The sequence below is a fragment of the Equus asinus genome, chromosome X (assembly GCF_041296235.1).
Source record: "Equus asinus isolate D_3611 breed Donkey chromosome X, EquAss-T2T_v2, whole genome shotgun sequence".
In the NCBI taxonomy this organism is placed as follows: Eukaryota; Metazoa; Chordata; class Mammalia; order Perissodactyla; family Equidae; genus Equus; species Equus asinus.
Window position 1 is genome coordinate 47,640,534 of NC_091820.1, and position 26,734 is coordinate 47,667,267.

Consider the following 26,734-nt stretch of genomic DNA (forward strand, 5'->3'; position numbering starts at 1 on the left):
AGGCCTAGTGAGAGGCATGTAGCAAGTTATCTGTAAGTTCTTGCCGGTTTCCCATTATAGCCAGTGGCTTGTTTTAAAAAGCTCTCTGAGGTTGGAAGTACAGTCAGGTAGCTTGGATCAGAGTTTATTTTTTCTAGTTAAAGGTAATCCAGTTAAAAGACAAACCTTAAAAACCATTTTAGATGAAGAAATCAGGGTCAGAAGGAGGAAGAAGGGGAAAAGGTGATAAGGAGTATGTATAAAGAAAGGAAATAAATACCTAATAGTAGGAATTATGAATCTAAATTTGGTGTCTAAAGATTGGTTATTGCTTATTTATAGGGAATCTATTTATTTTTGAATATTAATTTTTGAACTTGCCACTTTACTGAATTGTTAGTATTTCTAATCATTTTTCAGTCAATTCTCTTGGATTTCCTTAGTATGCAGTACTTTGCCATCTTAAACTCTTAAGTCCCCAAATGTGATCTTATCATTTCTCAACTTAAAACCATTCATTTAGCTTATTATTTCCATTAAGATAGAGTTGAAAAATCCTTCATATGAACTAATAGGATCCTCTCTGGTGTGGTTCCTTCTTACCTGTTCAGACTCATCTCATACCTTTCTCCCCTTTGCCCTCCAGGCACATTGGTTGCCTTTCAACTTGGCTGTACTGTATTTTCTCTTGATTCAGAGCCTTTGTATGTACTGCTGACTCTGCCTGGAAAATTCTTTCCTCCCTTCTTCATGTAGCTAAACTGTAATCATCCTTTAGGCTTCAGTTTGAAAGCCTTCCTTAATCCCTGGACTAGAGGGAGATCCCCTCCTCTGCACTCAGACTGGCACCCTTTCCTTTACTTCTCCTTACGTGGCACTTACCCAGCTTGAGATGGAGGGTATGAAGGAAGGGTTTGAGGAGTGAAGGTTCAGAGGAGTTCTTAGGGCTGTGGGAAAAAGGGTTGACTGGAGAAAAGCAACAAGATTACTCATCTTGATCATGGGCCCAGGTGTACAGCAGACCTTAGTATTGGTATAGGGACTAGTCAGCATGGTTGATTTATGGCATTTCCTTCAGCAGCATTCCACAGCCCAGGAGCAGAATTAGTAAAAGAGACAGTTGGATTGATCTAAGTCAGTACCTCATCACCAGTTGTGACTTTGTCCCCCCCAGGGGACACATCGCAGTGTCTGGAAACATTTTGATTGTTATAACTGCAGAGGCAGGGGATTCTATGGGTATTTAGTAGGTAGAGGCCAAAGATACTGCTAAACATTCTACAATGCGCAGGACAGACCCACACAACCAAGAATTATCTGGCCCCAAGTGTTAATAGTGCCAAGGATGAGAAACCCTGATTTAATCAATGACCTGAGGAAAAAAGAAAGTAAATTGTTTTGGGAAGTAAGGGGTCAGAATACAAAGATCTCCTTCCCCTTGAGAAGAATGTGTGTATCATGAGATCTCATGCTGGATTGCTGCTGTTCCACACACTGCTCACACGACTACGTTTCAACTTCACAAACCACCAGTGTGGGATTGCAGAGACCGTAGAGAGTATGGAAACATCCATGGATCAGGGTATATTCAATGAAGAATTTGAGGGGAAAATTACTGTGTAAGTTATATATTTGTCTATTTACAAATAGATCCATACAAGTGATACTTTAATAATTCTTTTCTTTTTTGCATTTTAGATACAGGTCTTATATATACTTTTGGAGATGGTCGACATGGAAAATTAGGACTTGGACTGGAGAATTTTACCAATCAGTTCGTTCCCACTTTGTGCTGTAGTTTTAGGAGGTTTATAGTTCAATTGGTAAGGGCATCGCATTCCCCTGTTTACATTTTCATATTCCTATATTTGAGTCTTTCAGTATTCCTAGAAAATAAGTACTTTTATGTTTGTATGAAAGAATGTTATGGCTATGTCTAATAATTATACTCGTTTCCTAAGAGCCAAATGTTAGACATCATGCCACTCTGAAAGTTTGTCCCTTTCCTAATTTTCTTCCTTTAACATCTTTTTTTGTTCCCTAAACTTCACTCTTCTGCTTCGTTCTCATATGTCTCTTGAGAGCCAGGACTGCGTCCTGCCTGGAAACTTTGTGTCTCCTGTAGCACCCAGCAGAGTGCCTTACTCACAGTAGTTGTCTATAAATATTTGTTGAATTAGATACTGCTGAGCCTCTCAAATCCTGTACAAGAGAAAATTTGATACTAAAGAGTTTTGAAAATATGTTTTATTGGCTAAATGTTATTTGGATAAGAAGGTATTGTTTCAGTGTCAGCCCCATCAGGCATTGTATCTCTATTGTTTCTAACACTTTTGCCAATTAAGAACTATAGACTTGAAAATTTTGTTTACTTGGTGATGATAATATCATTTGAAATTTGTTCTCCAAAGACTCAGTGCCTCGTACTATGGAACGCTTCCAGTCCTTCATTTGCCATCCATTTAATGAATCCTTGCTCTGCACGAGATACTGGGCTGAGTATGAGGAATACAAAGCATACAGTGATGAACAAAATGACCAAATCCTCATTCACTAAGCTTATAGTCTCATGGAGAAGATCATTTTAAAAAGTGCTATACCAAAAATAATATGTTTTAATCATAGTGTTTAAAGAATATATATTGTAATTCGTATATGTGTGTGTCTATGTATAGAAAGGGAGAGAGGGAGAAAGAGACACACACACACAGAATCAGTCTGTCAGTCTAGGAAGTCTACTAAATAAATGTAGCTGAAAACTGTTAAAAACCCACTTGTGTTTGAAGCTGATGTGGATTAATTTATCTGTGGATTTATGCTACAGGTTGCTTGTGGTGGCTGTCACATGCTGGTTTTTGCCACTCCACGACTTGGTGTGGTAGAAGAACTTGAGTTAGATGAAATAAAAGATCCTTACTTACCTGCAGCGGCTTCTCTACCCATCAGTGATCTGACCTCAGGAGACACACTTGAGAGAACTTTATCAGCCCGCGTGCGGCGAAGAGAGAGGGTACAGTTGTGGCCTATGCTCTATAATAGTACTGTCTAGCACTGCAAAGAAAACTGAAGGAGAACATCCATTTTCTTTTTAAATCAAGGAAGAGTCTTCTCATGAATTTACTAAATGACTAGAGTTGTGGGCTTATAAACTTTTAAAGCAAACTCAGAGTTAAGCTGTTAAACACACAAATTAGAAAATTCAAATTATGGCGAACCTTCACTTATAGACAGTGGTACTTATCTCTATCTTATCACCTCAGGTTAAATGCTGAGTTGCTTTCTCAACTGTATGTGGATTGACCTCTTTGCTTTTATCTGTTAGTTATACTTCATGTGCAGTGGAAGGCTATATACTATAAACAATGAAACGTGGAAAACAAAGAAATAAGGACTTCAGTTTGAGGGAGGGAATGTTTTTTCTCAGTTAAATTTAGAGATTCTCATTATGTATTTTAAAATTATTATTTCAATGACACATTTTTTAAACAAGAAAATACCAAATAATTTTTAAAGGAGACATTCCTTTTTTAAAAAATTCTAAAATTTATTCCTTTTGAAGTAAAGGTTAAGTTTAGCTTTTTATTATGAAAAAATGTATATGGAATGATTGAGAAATATCCCATAGGTATTTTGTAGTTGTTTGTTTGTGTCTCATGGGTAATTTTTTATCAGGGGAGGTAGAGAAAATACACACACTTTTCCCCACCATGTGAAAAACAGGCTTCCAAATTGACAATTTAGAGCAACTTAGATATAGAGACAACAGAACAAAACATTTTTGAGCCTTTGGGGATTATTAAAAAGTGAATGTTGTGGGATATTAGCCGACTTTGAAGTGTCTCTCTCAGTATTTTTAGCAAGTGCAGGGTAGTTTATGTCAATATTAAATATATAACATCATCTAACAATTTATTTAACCTGTTTATTTTAAGGAGAAATCCCCAGATTCTATTCAAATGACACGAACACTATCTACAGTGGAAAGGACTCCTGTACCACCTGTTTGTGTTTCCCCCCATCCAATTCCTTTCCATATGTCTGCAAAAAATCTGCCAGAGAAAATGATACCTGCAAAGGCGTGCCTCTTGCAGCCAGTGGAACCAGGTAACATTTGCTACTCTGCCTGATCTTAGAAGTGTACCTTTTATTCCTGTTATTTTCATGTTTATCTTAAGATGTTTTCTCCAGTTTATTAAATTGTTCCCTTCCTGGTTAGATACTGACATCTCTCATTTGAACTCAAATCCAGGAATACTCTTAGAAATAGAAAGCATCATCAGTGACCCTAAAAATCCCATATAACACCAGCAGTGTATCTTTACAGAGCAGTGCATGGCATACATAGTACCTTCTCTTACATTATCTCCTTTAAACCCTGAAGCAACTCCATGAAATAGCTGGGAGTTATAGTCTTCATTTTTATAGACGAGAAAATCAAGGCTTGAAGAGATTGAGAGACTTACCCAAGGTCACTCACCTTATAAATGAAGTGAACAGGACTCGAATGCAGATTTTCTGGACCCATGTGAAGTTCTGCATTTATGTATAAGGCAGTACAACATAGTGGTTAAGAGCACAGGATATGGAGTTAAATTGGTCTGAGCTCAGATGCCAGCTCTGACATTTGTTAACTATGTGACTGACTTTGGGAAAGTTAATTTCTCTGAGACTCAGTTTCCCTATCTTTGAATCAAGTTTAATAATACCTATTTTAGAAAATGTTTGTGACAATTAAATGAGGTAAAGCGTATAAAATACTTAGCATTGAGACTAGCACCTCTAGAAACCCCTTAATAAACATGGTCATGGTTATTATTAACACCTCTACCTCACTTCCTACTTAGACATAGATTTCATATTTTAAATTGTAATCACAGCTCTTTAGCTATTATACACCTCTTCTAAATAATTTTGTTTACAGACATTTGTGTATCTTAGGAGTGTATAGATGTTACTGCAGGGCATGTGCTCAGATGATAGGGTCAGGACAAGAAGCCAGGACCAGGAGATCAGAATAAGCAGTAGGTTTGGAGTTAAGAAGCTATCTGGGCATCTGAGATTAAGAACCATGGCACAGATAAGTTTTGTATCTTTGGGATTAGGAACCTGGACAAAAAGTTGTAGCAATAAAGGATCAGGAATTCAGGCAAGAATTGTGGGCCATGGGAATGAAATATTATCTACAACCAGGACCTTCATAATGAGCCAGTTTCCTGCATCTCACCCACAACTTTTGTATGTTTCCTTCTGAGATAAAAATCACTGGCCCTCTTCAGCCCAGTATGCAGGAAAAGTAGATTCTGACAACAGTGTGTACAAGGAAAAGAGAAGTTTATGGGTTGGGGGAAGTTGTTTCCCACTTCAAGAGATTTGAATGTGAAGATATACAGAATTTTGTAGCTAGATCAAAAGGAAAAGCCATCTCCTGGCTTTTTGTGACTTCTAAAACCATCTTAATAAAAAGTAATTTGAAAGTTATAGCCAACATATAATGTGACTTTTTCTAAATTCTTTGCAGACCTCAGTGTTTATCTTGGAGGGAAGGAGGTCAGGGAAGACCTTGCTGAGAAGATGACATTTAAGCTAAAACAAAGGATAAGAAAGATAGTTACACAAAGAGAAAGGATACATGCATTCCAGGCAGAGAAAATAATATAGACAAACACTTGGAGGCAGTTTATAAGAAAAGGAAAGAAGACCACTGGGGCTAGAGAGTGAGAGAAAAGGCAGGACAAGTTGATGTTGAAGAAAGAGACAGTGAAAAATTATTCACGGTTTTATAGGCTGTGAGAAGCCTATCTGATTTGTTTTTCTTAAGTGCAATAGAAAGTCATTAAAGAGTTTTAAACTGTGAAGAGATGTGCTCCAATCCAATTTACATTTTAAAATGATCACTTTGCCTCTGTGTGGATTGTAGGGAGGCCAGACTAGAGGTAGGAAGAATACTTAGGAGCCTTTCACAAGAGATGATGGTGTATGGACCAAAGTGTTGAGATGGAGAGAAAGGGGCAGATTTTAAATACATTTTAGACATAGAACCAACTGAACTTGCTAACTCTGTTAATGGATTACACATAGATGTGAAGGAAAGGGAACAATCAAGGATGATCCCTAGGCAGGAAGATGGTTGACTGGTTTGAGGGAAAAAATTAAAAAGTGAGCTTGAGATAGCTGTGAGACATCTGAGCAGAAATATCAAGCAGACAGTTGAAAATGCAAGCTTAAAGTTCAGAAGAGTGGTCTGCATTAGAGATATAAATTTGGAAATCATCAGCATAGAGATGATAGTTACAATCCATGGAAGTTGGTAAGATCACCTATTAGAGAGTAGAGTAGGAAGAGAAGAGAGCCCAGGATTTAGCCCTGAGAACATCTAACATTTAGAGGAGAGGGAAAGAAGAGCCAGCAAAGAAGCCTTCCTCAGGGTTAGCCAGTAGGGTAGGAGGAGGGAAATTAGGAGAGAGTAGGGTCATGAATTCAAAGTACTACTCAAAGTTCAAGGAAAAAGAGCTCAAAGAAGCATCCCAGTGATTTCGCGTCATGGGGATTACTGGAGATTTTGACAAGAGTAGTTCCAGGGGAAGATCAAGGCAGAAGCCAGTGTTAAGAGTTGAGATGTGAATGGGAAGTGAGGAAGTGAAGAAGAGAGAGGGTGTGTAGATAATTCTTTTGCATATTTTGGTCATGAAGAGGAGCAGAGAAGTGGGCAAGCAGCTAGAGGGAGATGTAGGCTCAATGGGAAATATTAGAGCTTATTTGCATGCTAATAGACATGACCCAGTAGTCCTAGAGAGGTTGATAGCATATGAGAGTGTATAACTAGAGGTGTAAAACTCTTGAGGAGACAGGAGGGGCTAGCATATAGAGCGTCTTTGGTAAGAGGAAAGATGCATCCTACATTTTAACAGGAAAATGTAGGTAAATACATACATTCGTTGATGAGAAGATAAAGCAGATCAGGTCTGATGACTTCTGTTTTCTCAGTCAAGTATAAGGCAAGGCCATGAGCTTAAATGATCTAATTTCTGTTTTCCAAACCTCCATTCTCTGCCCTCTCCAATCTATCATGCTTAGCACTTTCTATGTTAATCTTCCTCAGGTACAGCTTAGTTCCCGTCTGCTCCAGTGTCTTCAGAGGATCCCTAATTTTTTGAAAATAAGTATAAATTTCCCCATATAACTCCCACCTGCTTTTCTGACTTTGTCTCTCGATAGTCTTTTTCTTATAAACTTAATTTAGGTTACAGGTCTGCAAACCATGGCCCGTGGTCCAAATCTTGCCCAGATGTCTGTTTTTGTAAATAAAGTTTTATTGGAACCCAGTCATGCACATTCCTTTATGTATTGTCTCTGGCTGCTTTCACACTGCAGTCACAGTTTGAGTAGTTAGGACAGAGACCATATGGCCACAACGCCTAAAATGTTTGCTGTATGGCCTTTTACCGAAAAAGTTTGCTGACCCCTGATTTTGATCAAACTGAGCTCTTCACAGTCAGACATAGTAGAGAGCCTGTGAAGTCAAGACAGACCTGAGTTTGATACTTGGTGCCAAAAGGGTCACTGAACCTTAATTTATTCATTTGTGAAATGGAAATGTAATACTTACGTCTCTTGTCATGGGGTTAACCCAACATGTATAAAAAATATATTTCTAGCACGTGGTAAGCCATCAATACATGCTATTCTGCTGCTTCCCTTAATACTGGGCTTCATTTTCTTCCCCATCTGCCTCCATCTCTGCCTCTCAGAATTCTACTCATCCTTCCCTGCACCTCCTTAGGGAAACATTTCCTAATTCCCGACATTCAGATGTGATTTCTCATTCCTCTATATCATGTATTTTATATTCCCTTCTAGAATATAAATTCATTAAGAATTAGCGTCACTTAAGTTGATATCTCCTGCATAGTACCTCACATGGAATAAATGCAAACTGATGATTTGCTCATTTGAATTGAATGAATTTACAAGGGAGAGATCAGTGTGGACTGGCATTTTTAGCAAAGACTTCATTAAGGAGCTCCTCTAAAATAAATATATGGCTGCTAAACGGGGGAGTATAGTAATTGAGAAAAATGTAAGGTCAAGTAGAGCTTATAACTCTTAGTTATCTGCTTTATGATGTAATAGTTTGGCAGTTTTCCCTGAAAGTTTCTAAGTGCTTGTGCTCATTATCTGTTGCTAGATAACAAATGACTCTAAAACTTAGCAGGTAAAAACAACAAACACTTATTATCTCAGTTTCTGAGGGTCAAGAGTCCAGGAGCAGCCTAGCTGAGTGGTTCTGGCTCAGGGTGTGGCATGTAGTTGTAGTAAAACTCTCAGATGCAGCTGCAGTCATCTGAAGGCTCCACTGGGGCTGGAGGATCCTCTTCTGTGTTCACTCACACGGTCATTGCCAGGAGGCTTCTCTTTTTCAGCATATGGCTTCTCCCTAGGGATGCTGACAACATGGCTTCCCCCAGAGCAAGTGATCCAAGAAAAAAAGAGAGAGTGTGTGTGGGGACCAAGACATAAGCCACAATAATATCACAATTATGTTTGCTTTATTTTATTGGCCATACAGACCAAACTGATAAAATATGGAAGGGAACTACACAAGGGTATGCATACCAGGAGGATGTGGGTCATTGGGGTCCTTTTTGGGGACTGCCTATCACAACGTTTGATACCTGGGTAGTATTTATCCCAAAGTAGTGTTTCCCTGTTCATATGAATAAAGTAGTTATCTCATCAGCATCAAAATCTTTAAACTTTCAAAAAGAGATTTTAAAACCCATTGTCATTGTGAATGAATTCTGTTCAATTCCCTTAACATGAGGTTAAAGGACCTTTAGTAAAATTATATCTGTACTTTATATTACAGAATAATTTCTGTTTATTGCCCAGTTGTCTTTCACTTTTCCACTGAAATCTCATTTTCTCTTTTCCCTTTTAATCATTCAGATTATTTTCAAGATAAAATGACCAAAGGGAAACAGACAGACAATTCTTCACCAGCAGTGGATTTGGGAGGCCTTGGAGAAACTACTGATATCCTAAATATGGTAATTGTTTTCCTATTTGTCTGTCTAGATATAAGTTTGCATTTTAGTTCATCGTGTATTTGTGTGTGTCTATGTGTATATGTACTTCCTATACTGCTATATGCATAAAAAAGCTTTTTTTTGTTTTGGTTTCATTTTTTTATTATTTTTAAATCAGCTTTGTTGAGGTATAGGTTACATACAATAACATTTATTTTGATCCTCACATCAGAAGTATCCAATTAAGAGTTGATTATATTACTACCTGAACTGTTTAAATGTTTAGAATGCATAAATATGTAATCTCATATATAGTCTTTATTCCTTTTAGAACATAATTTTTTTTATTTATTTCAGACACATATGATGAGCCTGAATTCCAATAACAAGTCATCAAAATTATTGCCAATTCAGAAACAAAAGGTATATTGAGAGTAATTTTCATTATGGTGGGTAAGAACAGTTTAAATTGTTTTGTTTTCTTGAAAGGTTTCTGGAAAGAACATAAGAAAGGTAAGCATTCACTTACTTTAGAATTTAGAAGACAGAGGAATGCAAGGTAGATAGCCTCCATTTGGGCTTGTTTGGTTGGTATGTATTTTCCGTGATGCAACTAGAGTGACAGAATTTCATTGCTGAAATTTGCTCTTTGGAGTCACTAACAAGTCATAATAGCCATGCTTTCTTACCATCAAGGCAAAAGATTATTATTACAGTTTGTAAGTATTGTTAGAGGCTACTGTTTATCGTAAGAGTGGCTCTCAGACTTCGGTTGAGTATGACTTTGGGTAAGTTACTTTGCTGACCTTACAGGATGATATTAACATCTTTTCTAGCTCTAAAATTTTGTGAGAATATTTGATAGTTGCTTTTCCAATGTTTAGAATGAGCTTTAATTTGTCAAGGAATTGATAGCATAAAAACGAGATTAAACGTTTGGAAGAAATTAGTTGGAAACTGCAGGGGTGATAAAGAGAGACTTGAATAACAAATGAATAGCAAGAGGAAGGAATAGTCTGTGGTTTTCACGACCCTGGAGAGATAAAGGCCTGCCTGCCCTAAAATTCTTTGCTTTTCCTGGCTTTAACACCAGTGGGGTGAAAGGATGAGGGGTTTGGGGTTAGAAAAATAAAGTGGAGAAACGTAAATTGAAGGAAGAAGGCTATAGACAACATTGTTTATTTTTCTAGTGCCTTTGCCACATTGTTAAGCTAAAATATCCTTAAAATCAAAGTCACTGAAATGTGAGAGAATCTTTCTAAATTATAAAAATTTAGCTCCAATCCTCATTAGTCCTATCTATATTTTACTGAGAGGCATGGTGAATAACAGTATTCCTTTTGAATATAGGAGAGCTGTTTTCCTAACACAGTTGTGGAAGTTCAGTGAATGCTGAGTGACTTATTGACTGGCTATACTTACAAGCAGACATCTTTCCTCTGTCTTTCCTTCCTCTCGTCTTAGACTCTGCCTCTTCTGTGCTTCCTTATTGTGCTAGGGAAATAAAGGCACGTACTTAGAAATCATTTTTGGCAACTGGGCCTCTGTCTCTCCTAGGGCTCTTGAAAGAATCATGACTTTTTAAAGAATAGGACCTAGAACAAACAGAAAAGGAACACCACTTCCTTTTATTCATTTTTTATTTTATTTTTTAATTTTAATAATACATCTTATTATTATTAACCCACAGTAGGTAAAATATTATCATTTCATATAATCAGTATGAAAATTATTAATGAGATATTTTGCATTCTATTTTTGGTAAAAAGTCTTTGAAATCTGGTATGTATTTTATTTATAGCATATCTCAGTGGGAACCAGACACATTTCAAGTGCTCAATAGCCACAAGTGGCTAGTAGGTACCATATTGGATAATTTCAGTCTAAACTACCACTCTTGTTCATATGGAATGCACTTCCTTTTAAACTGATATGTATTTTATACTTCACATGGTCCTTTTAGGTAGAAGCCCTACCAGGCCTACTTTAGCAAATAAAAAAAGATTTATTATACTATTTTTATATATTAATTTTTAACTTATGCTCTTTTCGTAATTTCTTCAGCAAAAAATGACCTCTTCCCAGGCCTGGCGCTCATCACAATTTATAAAACTTGAGTTAGTGAGGTTTTCCTATCCAGAAACCCAAAGTCATTAAATAGTTCAACCCATTACCTTGTAGAATTTAGGTCAACAATTTGATTTTTGCCTTATTTTGTCCAGCAGGAAATTATTTTCATATTCTTAATGTAGCATTCAAATCTCAATGTTTAATTTCATAGTTTTTATGAAGACCTTACATTTTACCTTAAGTATTTTTTCCTCATAGTGATTTTTTTCATGTATGCAAATTATTATAATTAAAGAATATAATGGATAAAAGAGGGTCAACTCAAAGATTTTGTTTTGAAAAGACAAATATATTATTATTTAGTATACCAATAAAAAGATTTCATTTGTAGTTTTCATTTCAGACTTTTTCCCTAGAAATAAGCTATTCATTTTTTCAAATTTTTAAAAATTTGATATTTTCATTAATTTTCTTCAATTTTGTAAATTTTATGGAATCAAAAGACCAATCAAAATTTGACAATCAAAACAATAGAGAAGATAGAAAAAATTAAACTGGACTGCACTGCATGCAAGGGAAGTGTACATTTTTTAGCAGTATTTTGCAAAATCAGTTGGGAATGTATTATATTTAGGAATTGATTCAGATTAAGAAAAGAGGCAGAGAATAAATATTGATGGTACTGTGAGTAATGGCAAATTTAAGGCAGGTAGTAAGAATTTGTAAGTTAAACACAGCTACCTGTTACTAAATCAAAATTAGATGTACCATAGACTGAGAGAGTGGCATAAATTATCCCCAAAGAAAACAAAATCTGAGCAAAATGTCTGGTAAAACTGGATAGTATTATTCTCCTAGTGAAACTTATAATAATGCAAAATATTGGCAGTATTTTGTAGTAGATAAGTTACCTTTGTCAACTAATAGTAGTATGACGATTACTTCAAAAATTTACAGAAACAAGAAAAACTTGAGGAACTGAAGCATGATACAGCACATACTGAAACTGATGATAGTAATGAATCTGAAAGTGAAGCGATACCCAAAAAAGTGCAAGAAGGGAGACCATATAGACAGTTTTTGGCAAGAGGAACATACATGATTCAAACAACTATGAGTATGGAAGCATTTCCAGATGAGGACCTAAGTGATGACTCAGACCAGGCTGGACCTCAGTCCAACACCAGTGCACAGGGTTTGCAGGGAGAGATATGTAGGTGTGAAAGTAAGCATAGTCTTTATCCATGTGGTGGTAAGAAAATAAAGAAAAGTTATGGAGGACACAGTCAGAAGGATTCAAAAGCAGAAGAAGTAGTCCCTGAAAAGGAAACTAACCTGGCTAAAATGTCAGGACTGAAGAATATAAGAAAAAGTGAAGAGAATATTAAAAATATTAATGCATTCTTTGATAACATACCAAATAGAGACTTTAATGTTGAGGATGAAGAAAAATATTTTATTAAGAAAAGTAAAAGGAACAAGCAAGATGTGGTTTGTGACAGTGAATCTTTAGAGGAGTCAGACAGTTACTTGGAAGGTGAAAGTGAAAGTCAGCAGGGTGATGGCTTCGATCAGCCTGAGTCGGTAGAATTTAGTAGTGGAGAGGAAGAGGATGATGAAGTGGAAACTGACCAAAACTTGTGGTATAGCAGAAAATTTATTGAACAAGGACATGAGGAAGAGACTGAACACAAAATATGCAGATTCATGGAAAAATATGATTTTAAGTGTGACCGCTTGTCAGAGATCCCAGAAGAACAGGAAGGAGCAGAGGATTCAGATGGGAGTGAAGTAGAGGAGGAAGAAGTAGAGGCAAGAAAGGAAAACGTGAAGGTGCCTCGAGGAAAGGAGGAGGAAGCAGAGATCCTGTCAGATGACCTTTCAGACAGCGCAGAGGTGAGTGAAGGCAAGGGAAAGTCAGGGGAAGAAGCAGAGGATGTGCCTGAAGGTGGAGGACATAATTCAGGAGTGGAGCAGAGGCAAAGGGAGGATGGGGAGGAGGAGAAGGACAAGAGAGGAGAAGGTGAGAGCCCGGGTAAGGAAGAGAAAGACCTAGAAGAGGAGGAGGAACAGGAGCAAAAGGAGAGGGAACAAGGCCATCAGGTGGAAAGAAACAAAGGGATGGAGGAAGAGGAAGGGGAGGAACAAGGAGAGGGGGAAGGAGAGGAGGAGGAAGGTGAGGAGGAAGAAGGAGGAAAAGAGGGAGAAGAGGAAGAGGAGAAGGGAAAGGGAAAAAAGGAAGAAGGAGAAGAGAAAGGAGAGGCGGAGGAGGAGCAAGAAGGAGACGGGGAGGGGGAGGAGGAAGGAGAGGGAGGTGGGGAGGAGGAGGAGGAAGGGGAAGGGGAGGGGGAGAAAGAGGGGGAGCAGGAAGGAGAGGGGGAAGAAGAGCAGGAAGGAGAGGAGGAGGAGGAAGGAGAGGGGGAGGGGGAAGAGGAAGCAGAAGGGGAAGAGGAAAGAGAGGGAGAGAGGGAGGAAGAAGAGGGTAAAGAGGAAGAAGGAGAGGAGGAAGGGGAGGAAGAAGAGGGGGATGGGGAGGAAGAAGAGGGGGATGGGGAGGAAGGAGAAGGGGAGGGGGAGGAAGGGGAAGGGGAGGGGGAGGAAGGGGAAGGGGAGGAAGGGGAGGCGGAGGAAGAGGGGGAGGAGGAAGGAGAAGGGGAAGGCAAGGAAAAGGAAAAGGAGGAGGCAGAAGTAGGGGAGAGGGAAGAGGAAGAAAATGGGAGGAGAGGAGAAGAGGAGGAGGAAGAGGAGGACAATGAGGAAGAGGGGAAATACCAGGAGACAGGCGATGAAGAGAGTGAAAGACAGGGAAGACAGGGTGAAGGAAAAGAGTCTAACAAAGTGAGCAGAATCAAAGGATCTGTGAAATATGACAAAGATAAAACGTATCCAAAAAAGTTTACTACTAACACAGAGGGAAAGGGGAAAGAGTGTGAAGTACAGAGGTTCAAAACGCCAGTGCAGTCAAAACAACTTTTAGAAAATGGGCCACCAGGTTCAAAACAATTCTGGAATAATGTATTACCACATTATTTGGAATTGAAGTAACAAACTTTAAACTTGACCTGATTATGTTCAGCCAAACAATTTGAACGCCTTACACATAAGAGGCACTCAATACATGTTATTAAATTGATTTTATGTCATGGTTACTTTACATGTGGTACAATAACGACTGATAAAGACAACACAAGACACTGGTAAATTTTGGCTCCTCTTAAACTAATATTTTGGTGTATTTTTCCTCCAAATTATAAATCATAAGTACAAAATATCAAAAGATCATAGCAGATAATTAACATATGTTTCTCATTAAAGACATTTAGGAAACAGGAGTGCACTATAAGAGTATATTGTTTGTGTGTACAAATCGGTCCCTTTAAAAATGGCACAGATCCTTAAGGGCTATAAAAACATCTAATTTCTTATAAATATGTTAGCACAATATTTTTAAGTCTATGATTACAATTTACCTACCACATAAAATAATTTTATAAGAATGGATGGTATTCTAAAGTTAAAATAAGGAATTCACATTAAAAAAAATAGTGCTGTCTTTTTAACTTTTATGTGTCCTTTTTACGGCAATCTACCAAGTGACAGCTGGATTCAGAGCTTAGATCCTAATAATGTGATCTCTTTTAGTTGTTGTCTAGGCAAATGGCAGTATATCTAATGACATAGAGATTAACTTAAATGTATGTTCTGGAAGTATGTAAAACTTTAAGTATTTATTGGCTAGGCACAGTTACTCATTGGGCCTTAGTTTCCTCATCTGTAAAATGAAGTGGGTCAGATGATATAACTATAGTCTCTTGTAACTCTTAGATTCTTTCATTCTAACAGACTGATTTACTCTATCATGTTTGTTATGTGTATAAGAAATGTTTTTAAGGAAGAAAAACTGCACTAAAATTTAGCTTTTTATAAAATATTGTTCTTAACTCTTAAAAAGTTATGACAGCTTTCATGTCTTTTGTCTTCTGTACTTCTGTATTTCTAAACTCTTAATTTCCGAGCTTTAACTATACTGTCAGAACCTTCCTTCCCAGTATCTCTTGTGTGCCTTCAATGTATTCTTCATGACTATTCTGTAATTCTTTTTTTGCTTGTCAGAATGTTTCAAGTAAAATAAAAATTAAATGTATACAGTCATTGATTGTGAAAAAGAGAAACTAATATTAGATATTGAATTTTAGAGAGACTAGATTTCCACCAGAGTAATTTCAGTCTTTCCTTAAAATTTTCATTGTACATAATGCAGCTAGTTTGATTGTCATTTATTCATAGCTCCCTTTTCAACTGAGTTCCTTCCCCAGTCTGTTCCATATCTTGGACACGAAGGATTTCTTATACTGTCTTTTATCGAGGAGGATTTTGATGGTAAATTTCCTGTGAATTTTATATTGTTGAATTCTTTACACATTTGATTCTCCATGAGTGAGAAGGAATATGAGGAGAAAGACTAGAATATGAAGTGGAGAAATCCCTAGGAGCAATTGTCAGTTCTGTGCTTGCTGCAAGGATCTCTGGTAGCTTCCCTCAACTAAGCAAATATGCTGATTTGGGCGTTGCAGTGTTCTACCAAATTCTACCACATTCATTAGTGTCAGTAGAATTGAACTAATATTTTTTTGTTAATTCTTGTGCAAAACGTGCTTGTTTAAAAAGTAGACCTAAGATGATTAAATAAAATGGATGACTGAGGGCTAAAAGGGAGAACTTCCAAGGAGATGAGAAACTCTTAAATTCAAGTTATTAATCTTAAAGGTGTGGGCGTTCATCTTCCACTGAAGAGATAATTAGCCAGCAATACTGAAATGATGTTCTTAAAATATGCCCATCTGGGTATTTGAACTGGTCTAGACAATCGTTTTTAAACAGCATTTCTTCACATTTCCCTGGCCAAAAGTTTTTTGTGCTCTTTTGGAAGCAGTAATTCCTGCAGGCGTAGTGTTCTGATCAAAAGAACACTGGCCTAGTCATTTTGAGGCCTGAATTAATACTTGGTTAAATAGATTGGAAGAACTGGTTCCTTCTTTATAGTCCCCATCTGCCGATTGATCAGGCTTTTACTGTAGTTTATCAGTGATCATTTCTGAGGCAAGTGTGAGTAGTGTATGTAGAATCCATTGAGTTACAGTTCCGAATGAGGACTCTGGCAGAAAAATACTTTAAGGTAAGCTACAAAGGAGTACCACAGAAGCATCTACTGCTGCTGAACAGCAGCACTCGAGGTGAGTGCAATTGAAATGTTTTCTGTTATTTCACTATAGAAATAAACTTTCTGTACACGTGTATATTAAAAATAAAATGCCACCATGGAGGAAGGTGCTGTAATTCTTTCCTTCTTTCTTTCCATTGTGAAAATTAAATGTGATATGATATGCCTAGTACCCAACACCTTAATATTTGGTACATATTCATTCAACAAATATTTGTGTACCAAGCACCAAAAAGAGAACAGAAGCTTCCTCAAATCAGATGAATCTCAAGAAGTGGGGGCTGCTTATGGTCAACCTCCTGTGACCCTCTTACCTGTCAGGGGTATTAGGTAGGTCTAGATTTCTTGAAAGAATACCAAGTAAAGAGAGTTCCTGTGACTCTGCCTTAACTAGTGCTTAACAATGCCCTATTGTTTCTTGATACCCCAAGTTCTTAGCCAAGACTGCCCAAAGATAAAAATGTAATCTGAAAACAAATTTGTCTTTCCTCCATTAAATCCTTTAATTAATAAGAAGAAAATGATTTTGTGCTTTGGGTATGCAGAGAGTAAGATATGGTTCCTGATGTCAAGAAACTCTTGGCTATTTCTATAGGCTGACCAGAAAACTTAACAGCGCCATAGAGTGCTTCAGAAGTGGCGCTTCAGCTGCCACAGAGAAACACTAGGAAACGGCTTCTAAGGAGTGATGATGAAACGTGAACTGAGTCATGAAAAGTAAAACCTAACCAGGCAAAGGGGCAGCAGGCTTTTCAGGCTGATGGGCGCCATGAGAGTGGTTTCCTGTGACTGCAGCCTAGAGTATTCTTTGGTCCTGGATAGAGAGGCAAAGGGCCTTAGCTGTTTGTAAACAATGTTACACAACAAGAGTAAGATGATCACACTTGGGCTTTTGAAACATCATTCTGGCAGCAATAGAAAAGGTAGACTGGAAGGGAGTGGGAGCAGAATCAGGGACACCAATTAGGAGGCAGTTATAGTAGGCCAGGTAGAGCCTGAAGAGGGGCTGGACTCGGACACTGGGGATGGAGAGTTGGGGACGTGTATTGATTTAGGGATAGAACTGGAGGGCTTAATAAAGAGATGTAACTTGGAGGGAGGGAAAAGGCCAAGCCTTTCTTCTCTATGGCCTGGAGAACTGGGTGGAAAGAGTGCCATTCATCAAGACTGAAAACAGAGGAGTAGGGGCAGGTTTGGGAGACTGCTTGGCGCTTGTTGATCCAGGCGATGTTCTGCAGGCAGGAGATACACGTCTGGGTCTGGAGCTCAGGAGAGACTGCTGAGTATCACCAGCTTATGTGTGTAGTTAAAGCCGTGGAGTTGAATGAGAGGCAGCATTCATAGTGTGACGAGAGAAGAGGACTAAGGACAGAATTCAGGGAAACCAGTAGGTAAGGGGAGGTTGAGAAAGGGAAGCCTGAGAAGCAGGTGGAGTAGGAACACTTTCTAGGAAAGAGAGGTGCTGCCCAAGCCAAGGGAGGAGCAGCGAAGGGCTGCAGAGAGGACCTGGGAGAGACCCAGCAGAGGGCCTAGACAGAGCCCACTTTGCCAGCAAAGAGTGAGCTCCAGGAAGTCTGCTTTGCAGAGAAATAGAATCAGAACTAGACTTTGAAAAGTAAATATCAGACAAAGAGTGCTGCTGGCATATTTCTCGATTTAGCAAGGGAGATGTATATTCTAGAGACTTTGGTGCTCTGGGGGTAAAAATCCTAATTTTTATTTGCTATTAATATGCACAGTGGTACATAAGAATAGGATGTTATTGAAGTGAGCTTATCAACAAAAAAGAAATCTGCAATGCTTTAAATATCAGTGCGGGGGGTGGGGGGGTGTCAGGGGTGGGGAGGGACTCTGTGGGCAGACATTATGGTCTTCAAATTATTTGGGCAGAGTTGGGAAAGCACGTGGGCTCTGGAGTCCAGTAGGCCTGAGTTCAAGTTCTAGCCCTTCACTGATAAACTGTGTGGAAACTTGGAAAAGGTGTTTTTTTTTTTTTTTTTTTTTTTTTCAGTTTCTGAGTCTTATTTCCCTCTTTTAGTAAAGGAAGGGGTCTCCTGATAATTAAACTAGTTAGCACATGAAACACATCAGGGGAACTCAGCAAATGGCAACCTGTGAGACTAATTATCCTCTCTGATCATATTAAGTCAGGTGCAGTGTTACCCTCATGACTCTCCAAGTCACTGGCTGATGTGCATGAGTTTAGTCCTGTGAACCTGACTTTTGTTTAAATACAACATAGCAACCCCCCAAAAATTGGCATATGGAAATAGATCTGTGGGAATGAAATGAATTACAATAACGCAATAACCCTTCAATAGGAGGTAGAGTGAAACTCTACTACTACACACCATACATGAGCCAAATACTGCCCCTCCACATTTGAAGTGTGATGCAAGGCTGATCGCAGTCACATGGTTAGCCTAAAATTTAGATGTTAGTGCTCTCATGGGACCACAGATTTCCCCTCTGTGTGCTAATGTTTTTATCAAAATAGTTTAAAAGTTCACACATAAAGTGTAGTCATGGATCATACATTTGTTTAAGGTAAGGAGGAAAATTAATTTTCTAAGGGAAAATAATAGAGTAAAACTGAAAATGAGAATAAAACTGTATGCCAGCAAGATACTCTGTACCCTGATCATTACATTCATTTTTGCAGGCATGCTTATCAGAGTCAAACTGGAATGTATTTAGTGGTGAAAAGACAGGATTAGGAATGAAGTAAGGGACTGGTGCCTAGAAAGAAGGAAAAATTTAGAGATTGTAGAGTAGTGTCATTAGAAGCCAAGAACTGGGAAGTCACAACTGGCAGCCCATGGGTGCAATCTGGCCTGCAGATTTATTTTGTTTGGTATATATCGTGGTTTTCTAAACATTTGAATCAGTTGCCAACATTGAAATATCAGGAGATTTTACATTGAAAAACTGTTTTTCAAACTTCTCTGGGAAAACCTGAGAGTCTGGGAGCATCGTGCCCTGTGGCATCACTGGCCTGCAGCCCAGCCAGGTCACCCCTCCACTTCCCTACCATCCCAGGGCTGCTCCTGACAGGCATCTTCCCTCGCTTGCTCTGGCTACTGGGCTCCTGGCAGAGAATAAAGGAATGTGTACAAGAGGGTAGAACAAATAAGTGAACACTTTAAATGAGCCATTTTTAGTGATAAGATGTGGGACAATATGGCAAAAAGTGTCCAAGCTTCTTTTTTCACAGTCCTCAAAGCACACCAGGGATTCTATCTTACTTTTTATGGAGAGGCCTTTACAAAATCACTTATATTTATATACAAATACTTATTGTTTGCTCACGTTATTGTCTCTGTAAATAATCTTTTTAATCTTGATGTAAACCCTCCAAGGTAGGTGTTGCTAATGTCCTTTTCCCATTTTACAGGTAGACGGTAAAGTACATTAATTAGATGCCTTGCTGAGGCCGTGAGTAATGGAGCAGTGCTTAGGTCTTTGAGTTTAACGCCCTTCCCACTCTCTACTCCTGCCTCGCTCATTTCTAGTGTAGTCAAAACATGAACTTACATATTAACTCTTCTTGTCCTAAAAAAAAAACCCTTCAAATTGAGATTTAAAAATATATATTTTCCCACCTGATATGACTTAGATAAATGTTTTATGCTCTATTAACCTATTTGGAAAACATTCTCTACCCTATATGATATTGAGGCATGTCATGAATCCAGATTTGTAGCACAAAATTTTACACTTTATAGTCTTTTTTTTAACTTTTAAAAACTCTAAGTTAATACGCACACAGAAAAGTGTATATCTCATACATGTATAGCTCATTGTATTTTCCGCAAACTGAACACATCCATAGAGTCAACATCCAGATGAAGGAAAAGCACAGTGTCAGCTCCCCAGACGCTCTCCTTCAACCCCCTTCCAGCCATTTCCCATCCCCCCCTTGGTGACCACTAGGCTAACTTGTGATAGCAATCTAGTTTTTAAAGTATGCAATATAGTTGCATTCTTAAGCAAACTGAAACCTCACGAGGAATTTTCGGTTTCTTGATGTCTCCCATAAGAAATTTAAAAAGTGTTCCCTGGGCCAGACCAAGGACTGCAGCTCCCTGTGCTGTGTCTGGCCAATGAAACAAGGGTCCTTTTGTGGGAGCCTGGCCCATTCACTTCTTTACTGTGGTCCTAACCTAAGATGCATTTCCACGGACCACTCCAGACTGCCTTTTTACATCTTTTGTGGTTCTGGTGATGAGAATGTATTTAAACTTTATCCTTTCTTTTTATAAAATGACAGTATTCTGCCAGTCTCTCCTAAATTGTTTTGGTTTGAAGGTAAGTTCTATATGTGATTTAAAGTAGTTGTCCAGCTGTGTATAGGTTAATTTTAAGTGTGCTTAATTAGTGCAAAGTCATGCAGTTGATGTGATTGCTAGTGAAAAATGTCATTTTTCTAAGAGCTTTCTCAAATTTAGAATATGGTACAGTTCCAACAGTTCTTCATTGTTATAGATTTTCCTAAAGTTAATGAGTAAAACTGTAGTTCATTATAAAAGAGATGAGTGTTTTGCTTATTTCTAAAATAAGATAAAACTCCATGTTCCTTTTTACAATAACATGATATCGTATGATTACTTTAATACCTTAGTTAACTAGCATGATCAGAATTGACCCAAGTGCTAGATTAGCCAAACTCTCCAAGTAATGACTTTGCCAGAACACAGCTCATTGATGCTCCCTCTGGGAGATAGATAGACGGAGTCTGTAATTCTGTGTCTCAGGAGCACTGTTCTTTCTAGTTGGTCTTCATTTATGTGCATTTATTAATATATCAACATCAGGCATAAGTCTTGAATCTAGTAATCTTGCTTCCCATTCCCTTCCAAAGTAAAGTTGTCTCTGATCATTTTAGCTACCTATAATGTGCATCTGGCTAGGCATAATGTACAATATAAGTCACTTAAAGGGGAAATCATGCAGAAAAAAAGAAAGCTTTAGAAGTTCTTGATAGTCGCTACCTTGTAGTTAACCCTACCCAAACTAAACATGCAACACATCCTTTAATATAGCTGTCTACCCTGCTACCTGTTCCCCTCTTGTGCTTTCCCCTCCCACGTGCACTGTCTCATGACCTTTGATTGACCTAAGTCAAGCCCTCCCAGAGTAACTTCTGAAACCCTTTTTTAAATCTCAAGGCTTCACTTCTGCATTGCTTGTCCTCAGTGGGAATGCTATTAGGCCACACCCTTAGTGCTACTGGCCTGAGGATGACACTTCACGTCTGTTAACTAAGGTGTGAAATACAAACGTATTCTCTCTCTAGCCTAAACTCTCACATTTTGTATTTTTGCCAGAAGAAGGTGAGTTAATTAGTAGAGGCATTGTTTTCAAATCACCCACTAAAGATTCTGTTGGATGTTAGGCTTATCCTTACACAGACAGTCACTAGGAAGGTGACCACGATAAGCCAGTTACAGTATTGAAGCGGTATAAAGGGCATATATGGTCTGAGGCAAATATGGCCAAGGCGAACTTTGTAAAAACGTTCCTCAAGGGAGTGAATGGCACTGATTACTTACTGTCTCACCTATTTTAGGGGCCATTATACCTTTAGTGAAGCACATAAATGAAAAGCATAGGAAAAAGTCCAATAAGGAGCCTAATTTCTTAATGACAAAAAAATAAGCAATATTCCACCCCAAATATGAAACTTCAAAATAATCTTAGTATAGAATACAGGATTAAACTAATTTTTTTCTGCCTATTCTTAGTAAGCATTACATGATTTGCTATCACTTTATCAAATCGGTAGACTGGTTGTTATGTAATTTGTATTAGCTGGACAGGAGCCAGATGGACTAAGTTCTGCCTCTGTTTGGTTTTCCCTCTGCTTTAAATAACCAAGAGCAGACCACGTAAACTGCCTATATCCCTTTATCTTTTTCCTGGAATGTAAGTAATTATACTTTCCTCTCTCTTGTGAATATCAGTGAATTGTACTTCTGAAGTGATTCTAAATCCCTGTGTTTTGGAAATGAACATAATATCTAGATATGATTATGTTATAATGCTACAATAGATAGAAAGCTTTTTAACTTTTAAGTTTAAAAGCATTCTTTTTTTATTTTTTTTTAAAGATTGGCACCTGGGCTAACAACTGTTGCCAATCTTTTTTTGTTGTTGTTCTGCTTTATCTGACGAGCGGTGCCATGTCCGCACCCAGGATCCGAACCCTGGGCCACCGCAGCAGAGCACGCGAACTTAACCACTCGGCCACGGAGCCGGCCCCTAAAAGCATTCTTTTGAGGCAGCCCAGAAAGCATATTTAATTTTTTTTCCATTTTAACCTTGACATAGATGCTAATAGAATTTTGTGAATCCTCATCATTGAGAATGTTGAAATAGAGCAACATGCATAAAGTCCTTGGTAATATAGTAAGTTGATATGTGGCATGGACTATGCAATATTTTATTTCCTTAACTTCAGTATTTGAATTCATATTCTGTGTGTTCTTCGAGATGGTATAAATTATTTATGTCAGCAATATCAAATCTGTTTTTTAAAAAAGAAAATCTTAACTCTTCCCTGATATCGATTTTGTCACAGAGTCGTGAATTTTCAGAAAATGAGGACCTAGAAGACGTGGATGAGGGAATTGGTGAATGTGCGGAAGGTGGGAAGGAAGCTGAGAGAGAGAATAAAAATGTTCCTGCAGACGACCCCAGTGAAACCAGCGACAGCTCGGCTGAAAAGGTATTGGCAACCGCTGAACAGGTATGAGGACTTGTACTTGAATCCTGAGATCCTGCGTTAAGAGCAAGTGTCTGAGCCCCCTGGTCCCTGCAGAGGGCAGACTCTAACTTCCTTTGGGAGCAGAAACACTTCTGTGACTGACTGTGTTCATGTGCTGTAGAGAAAGCTTAGGTAAACTTAGGAATCAGGCACACTTTGTTTCTAGCACCCTTTCTACACTTCTTGGTAGCATTCCGTTCCCCAAAAGTGAAAATCAACTGATAGGGGGCAGAATAGTACACTGTTGAGAGGTTAACTGAGAAGGTCAGCACTGGGTCCTTGCAATGATGAAATTACAAAGTTAGCAGCCCTTCCTGGTGACAGAAATGGGATATGTAGGGGCCCGCATACATGTGTATATTTACATGCACTCGGATAATGAAAATTGTTCACAGCAGTATTTGAGGTTGTGATCAGTTCTGCACAGATGCAGTCTAGAAGAAAGTACAGGAGGAATAGCAAGAGGTATCACTGAGGAAGAGAGAATCATCCTGAAAGTGGAGCTATGGGTGCCAAAAACATCATCTCTATTTGGCAGTTTTGCCTAAGAGTGAGCCTGCTAGGGGACAATTGGTAGGCTTGAAATCACTTATTTGCTAACACTGCTCTGGGTTAATTGCAGAGGTATGGAATTCAGAAACCCAAACTGAATGACACTGCATTGATTCATTTCTGTTTTCATTTTTTGAACCTTTTGCTCAGAACACTAAGTTAATCATACCTTCTTGTTGGTGAAACACTATCATCATAGGTCTGTGCAAGTCTCCTCTCTTTATTTAAATTGATTCTCTCTTAGTCCCATTCCCCTTTTCCGTAATATAGACAACCATTGAAACATACTTGTCTCTTTTTTGGATGTGTACTTATAAAACATGTATTGTTTTGTGTGCATATAGTTTTGATTTACAAAATGGTGTTGTGCTATAGAGTTCATTCTCCTCCTTGATTCCTTCTTTATCCAAGACTCCTTCCTCTCACTGAGAAGAAAAATGTTCTGGCAGTTACTGTTTTCTTTCAGACGGAGAGGAAGATTCTGTTTATAAACAACGTTTATGAGTTCCGGTTAAGGTGGTCCCTAAATTCTTTAACATAGAATTCATTAAACTCTAATTTGACATTGTAAAATGTTGGGCTAATTCATATACCAGTTAATGTTCCTGAATGTTCTTTGAGTAGAATTCTTGAGTCACACAATTTTTTTAAATCATACAATTTTAAGTTAGGAGGGACATTAGCAATCACTCAGCATCTAGGCAAGAGCCCAGCTAAGTGAAGTAATTGTCACGTGTTTGTGTTGTCAGCTAGAGGCCAGCTCTGGAACCATGCTTAAAACCAAGACTGGGTTTTCTACCACAGCACAAAGATGTTTCTTAATATATTATATAATTATATTGTATTTATCTACAATTACAATACAAAATATTTATTATATTGTATATTGTTTATTGTTTATAGGACAAAAAATCCAACCAACAGAAACGGGCCCTTTATGAATACAACGAAAATCCAAAAGGTGTGAGCACATTCAACTTTAAAAGTATACGTTTAAAAAGGCTAGATACATAGCGTGCATACGTATGTACATACATATGTGTATATATATGCTGTAATCAAGTAATTATAGCTTACACACGTATTCTCTTTTATACTTTCTGCTGTCACATGACCCTTGTAACAAGCTATAAAATATGCAACATAGGCTTATTTGTTTTCATTATAACCACCACAGCTTCTTCACGTCAAAATATTCGCATTACTCGTGCTGCTCCTGTGTCAGTGTTAAGTGGTTTAGGACAGCCTTTTTACTACCTTTTTTCTTCTTTTAATCAGTAGTGTTAAGTTGGACTTTTGCCCCAAATCTCAATTTGTATCTCTCGTAAGCACTGCGAGACCCCAGTGCTGGTGACCAGGCTGGCCTGGAGCCACAGTGGGCCATCCAGGTATTTCCCTTGGAGCCCAGACCTGAGTTTTTGATCTTACCTCAGGCATTTAAGAGGAGTCCTGTCAGAGAACAGGTGCCACAGAATAGAGGAGACTGTGCTTGCCCTCGAGACCTACATTTTCTACACCCAAATATCTATATTTTTGCTGTATGACCCCTGTATTATGTCTCCACATCACCACATCACAGTGTGCTTTTTACTGTGTTCTCATTAAAAATAGCTATCACGGGGGCTGGCCCCATGGCCGAGTGGTTAAGGACCCACAACTAAGAATATACAACTATGTACCATGGGGGGCTTTGGGGAGAAAAAAGGAAAAATAAATAAAATCTTTAAAAAAAAATAGCTATCATGATAGTGGATATCTGATCCGAACTTAAGCAGAAGAAGGAATAGTTCCCTTAATCCTTTTTCCTTATAACTTCTGCAGAAAGAGTAGTGAGTTTTAGACTATGTTAAGCAAAATGTTAAAATATTTATCATCTCTATTCTTAGCATATAGCCTAAAGTGTTAAAATTAAGTATTGGATGATAGAAAATTTAAAAAGTGCATATGCCTCATGAGTATACTTTAAAGATCATTATTTGACTATATAACACGTGGGTTAATTTGAAACACCAAAAAATAACATGTCCATTTGAGTAGAAAGAACTTAGTTATAACTAGGTTAATTTTTAAAAAAAGGTCATTTATGTTTTACAGAAGTCTTCCCTAACGTTTACTGTTACCTTTATAGCTCTATTTGGATGTTGGTTGTCTAAATATTTACGACATTGGTCAGGTCATTCTGGGCTTTTTGCCTTAACTCAGCCCTTCAGGAAGTATGCAGTGTAGACCTTGTCCACTACCCGAGTGGTATGTTCTTTTAGTATTACCCTGTGATCAGGGTTGAGAGAGTTTCACGGAAGCATCAGGACTTTTCTGTTTCTCATTAGTTAGAAAATATATTTCTAAATATATCCTATTGTAGGAAGCATGTGTAGCCATGCAAAGAGCAGTTCTTCGGAAGTCCTGGGATATAGTGTAGCAACACCCAGTAAAGAAGAGAAAAAATCAAAGGTAAGTGAAATGAATTTTTCATTTTAATGTTTAGACCAAAGTATTGAATTACTCCTTCTACTTTTTATATGGTGATCCACATAATTTAATCCCCTTAATATGGGTTTTTATGTCCTAAAATGTGAAGAATTTCAGGTGATGTTTCACATTTTTAGGGTACATATTTATTTATTTATTGGACTTTAAGATTACGAGTCACGTTGCTCTGCCAAAATTTAATAGCATGTTCCTTTCTATCATCCTGTTTATGCTGATTCAACATATAATACCAGATACATAAAAGAACTGTTGCTTAAATTATGAGTATAATAATCATGAGAGTCTAAAAGAGAGTAGAGCAAAGCCAAGAAATAGGATGAATTAAAAAATAGAGACGATTGTGCTTAGAAAATCCACTTGAGAAACTATTTTCTATTTTGCTTTCCAGTGTATCCTTGGTACTTAGCATAGTTCCTGGTACATGGTAAATGCTCAGAAATATTTTTGGTTGACAATGAGTTGCAGAATGTAAGGGAATAAGAAAGGGGAAAGGATGAAGGTAAAACCAGGAGCCACCCTTCGAGTAGTAAACAGCCTGTCTTTGCCATCTTTGGAGGTATATGCCACTCTGAGATTTCTTTCAGAATTACTTCAGAAATTTCAAAAGTTATTTTGGCCTAGATCCCCATA

The 26,734-nt window shown here is 38.0% G+C and overlaps 1 protein-coding gene across 5 annotated transcripts in view; it reads left to right on the top strand.

The window, feature by feature from the left end:
• Positions 1 to 26,734, top strand: part of RPGR (retinitis pigmentosa GTPase regulator) — a 52,026-nt gene that overhangs the window by 16,744 nt on the left and 8,548 nt on the right. For 2 of the 5 annotated variants that reach the window (XM_044763547.2, XM_044763549.2), the window contains 9 exons: positions 1,678 to 1,802; positions 2,804 to 2,989; positions 3,912 to 4,083; positions 8,926 to 9,026; positions 9,363 to 9,428; positions 12,033 to 12,971; positions 22,877 to 23,044; positions 24,518 to 24,575; positions 25,977 to 26,065. In XM_044763547.2, coding sequence (XP_044619482.1) covers positions 1,678 to 1,802; positions 2,804 to 2,989; positions 3,912 to 4,083; positions 8,926 to 9,026; positions 9,363 to 9,428; positions 12,033 to 12,971; positions 22,877 to 23,044; positions 24,518 to 24,575; positions 25,977 to 26,065 — 1,904 coding nt within the window. The remainder of the gene's footprint in view (positions 1 to 1,677; positions 1,803 to 2,803; positions 2,990 to 3,911; positions 4,084 to 8,925; positions 9,027 to 9,362; positions 9,429 to 12,032; positions 12,972 to 22,876; positions 23,045 to 24,517; positions 24,576 to 25,976; positions 26,066 to 26,734) is intronic. The other 3 variants (XM_044763548.2, XM_044763551.2, XM_044763552.2) reach the window with 3 other exon arrangements.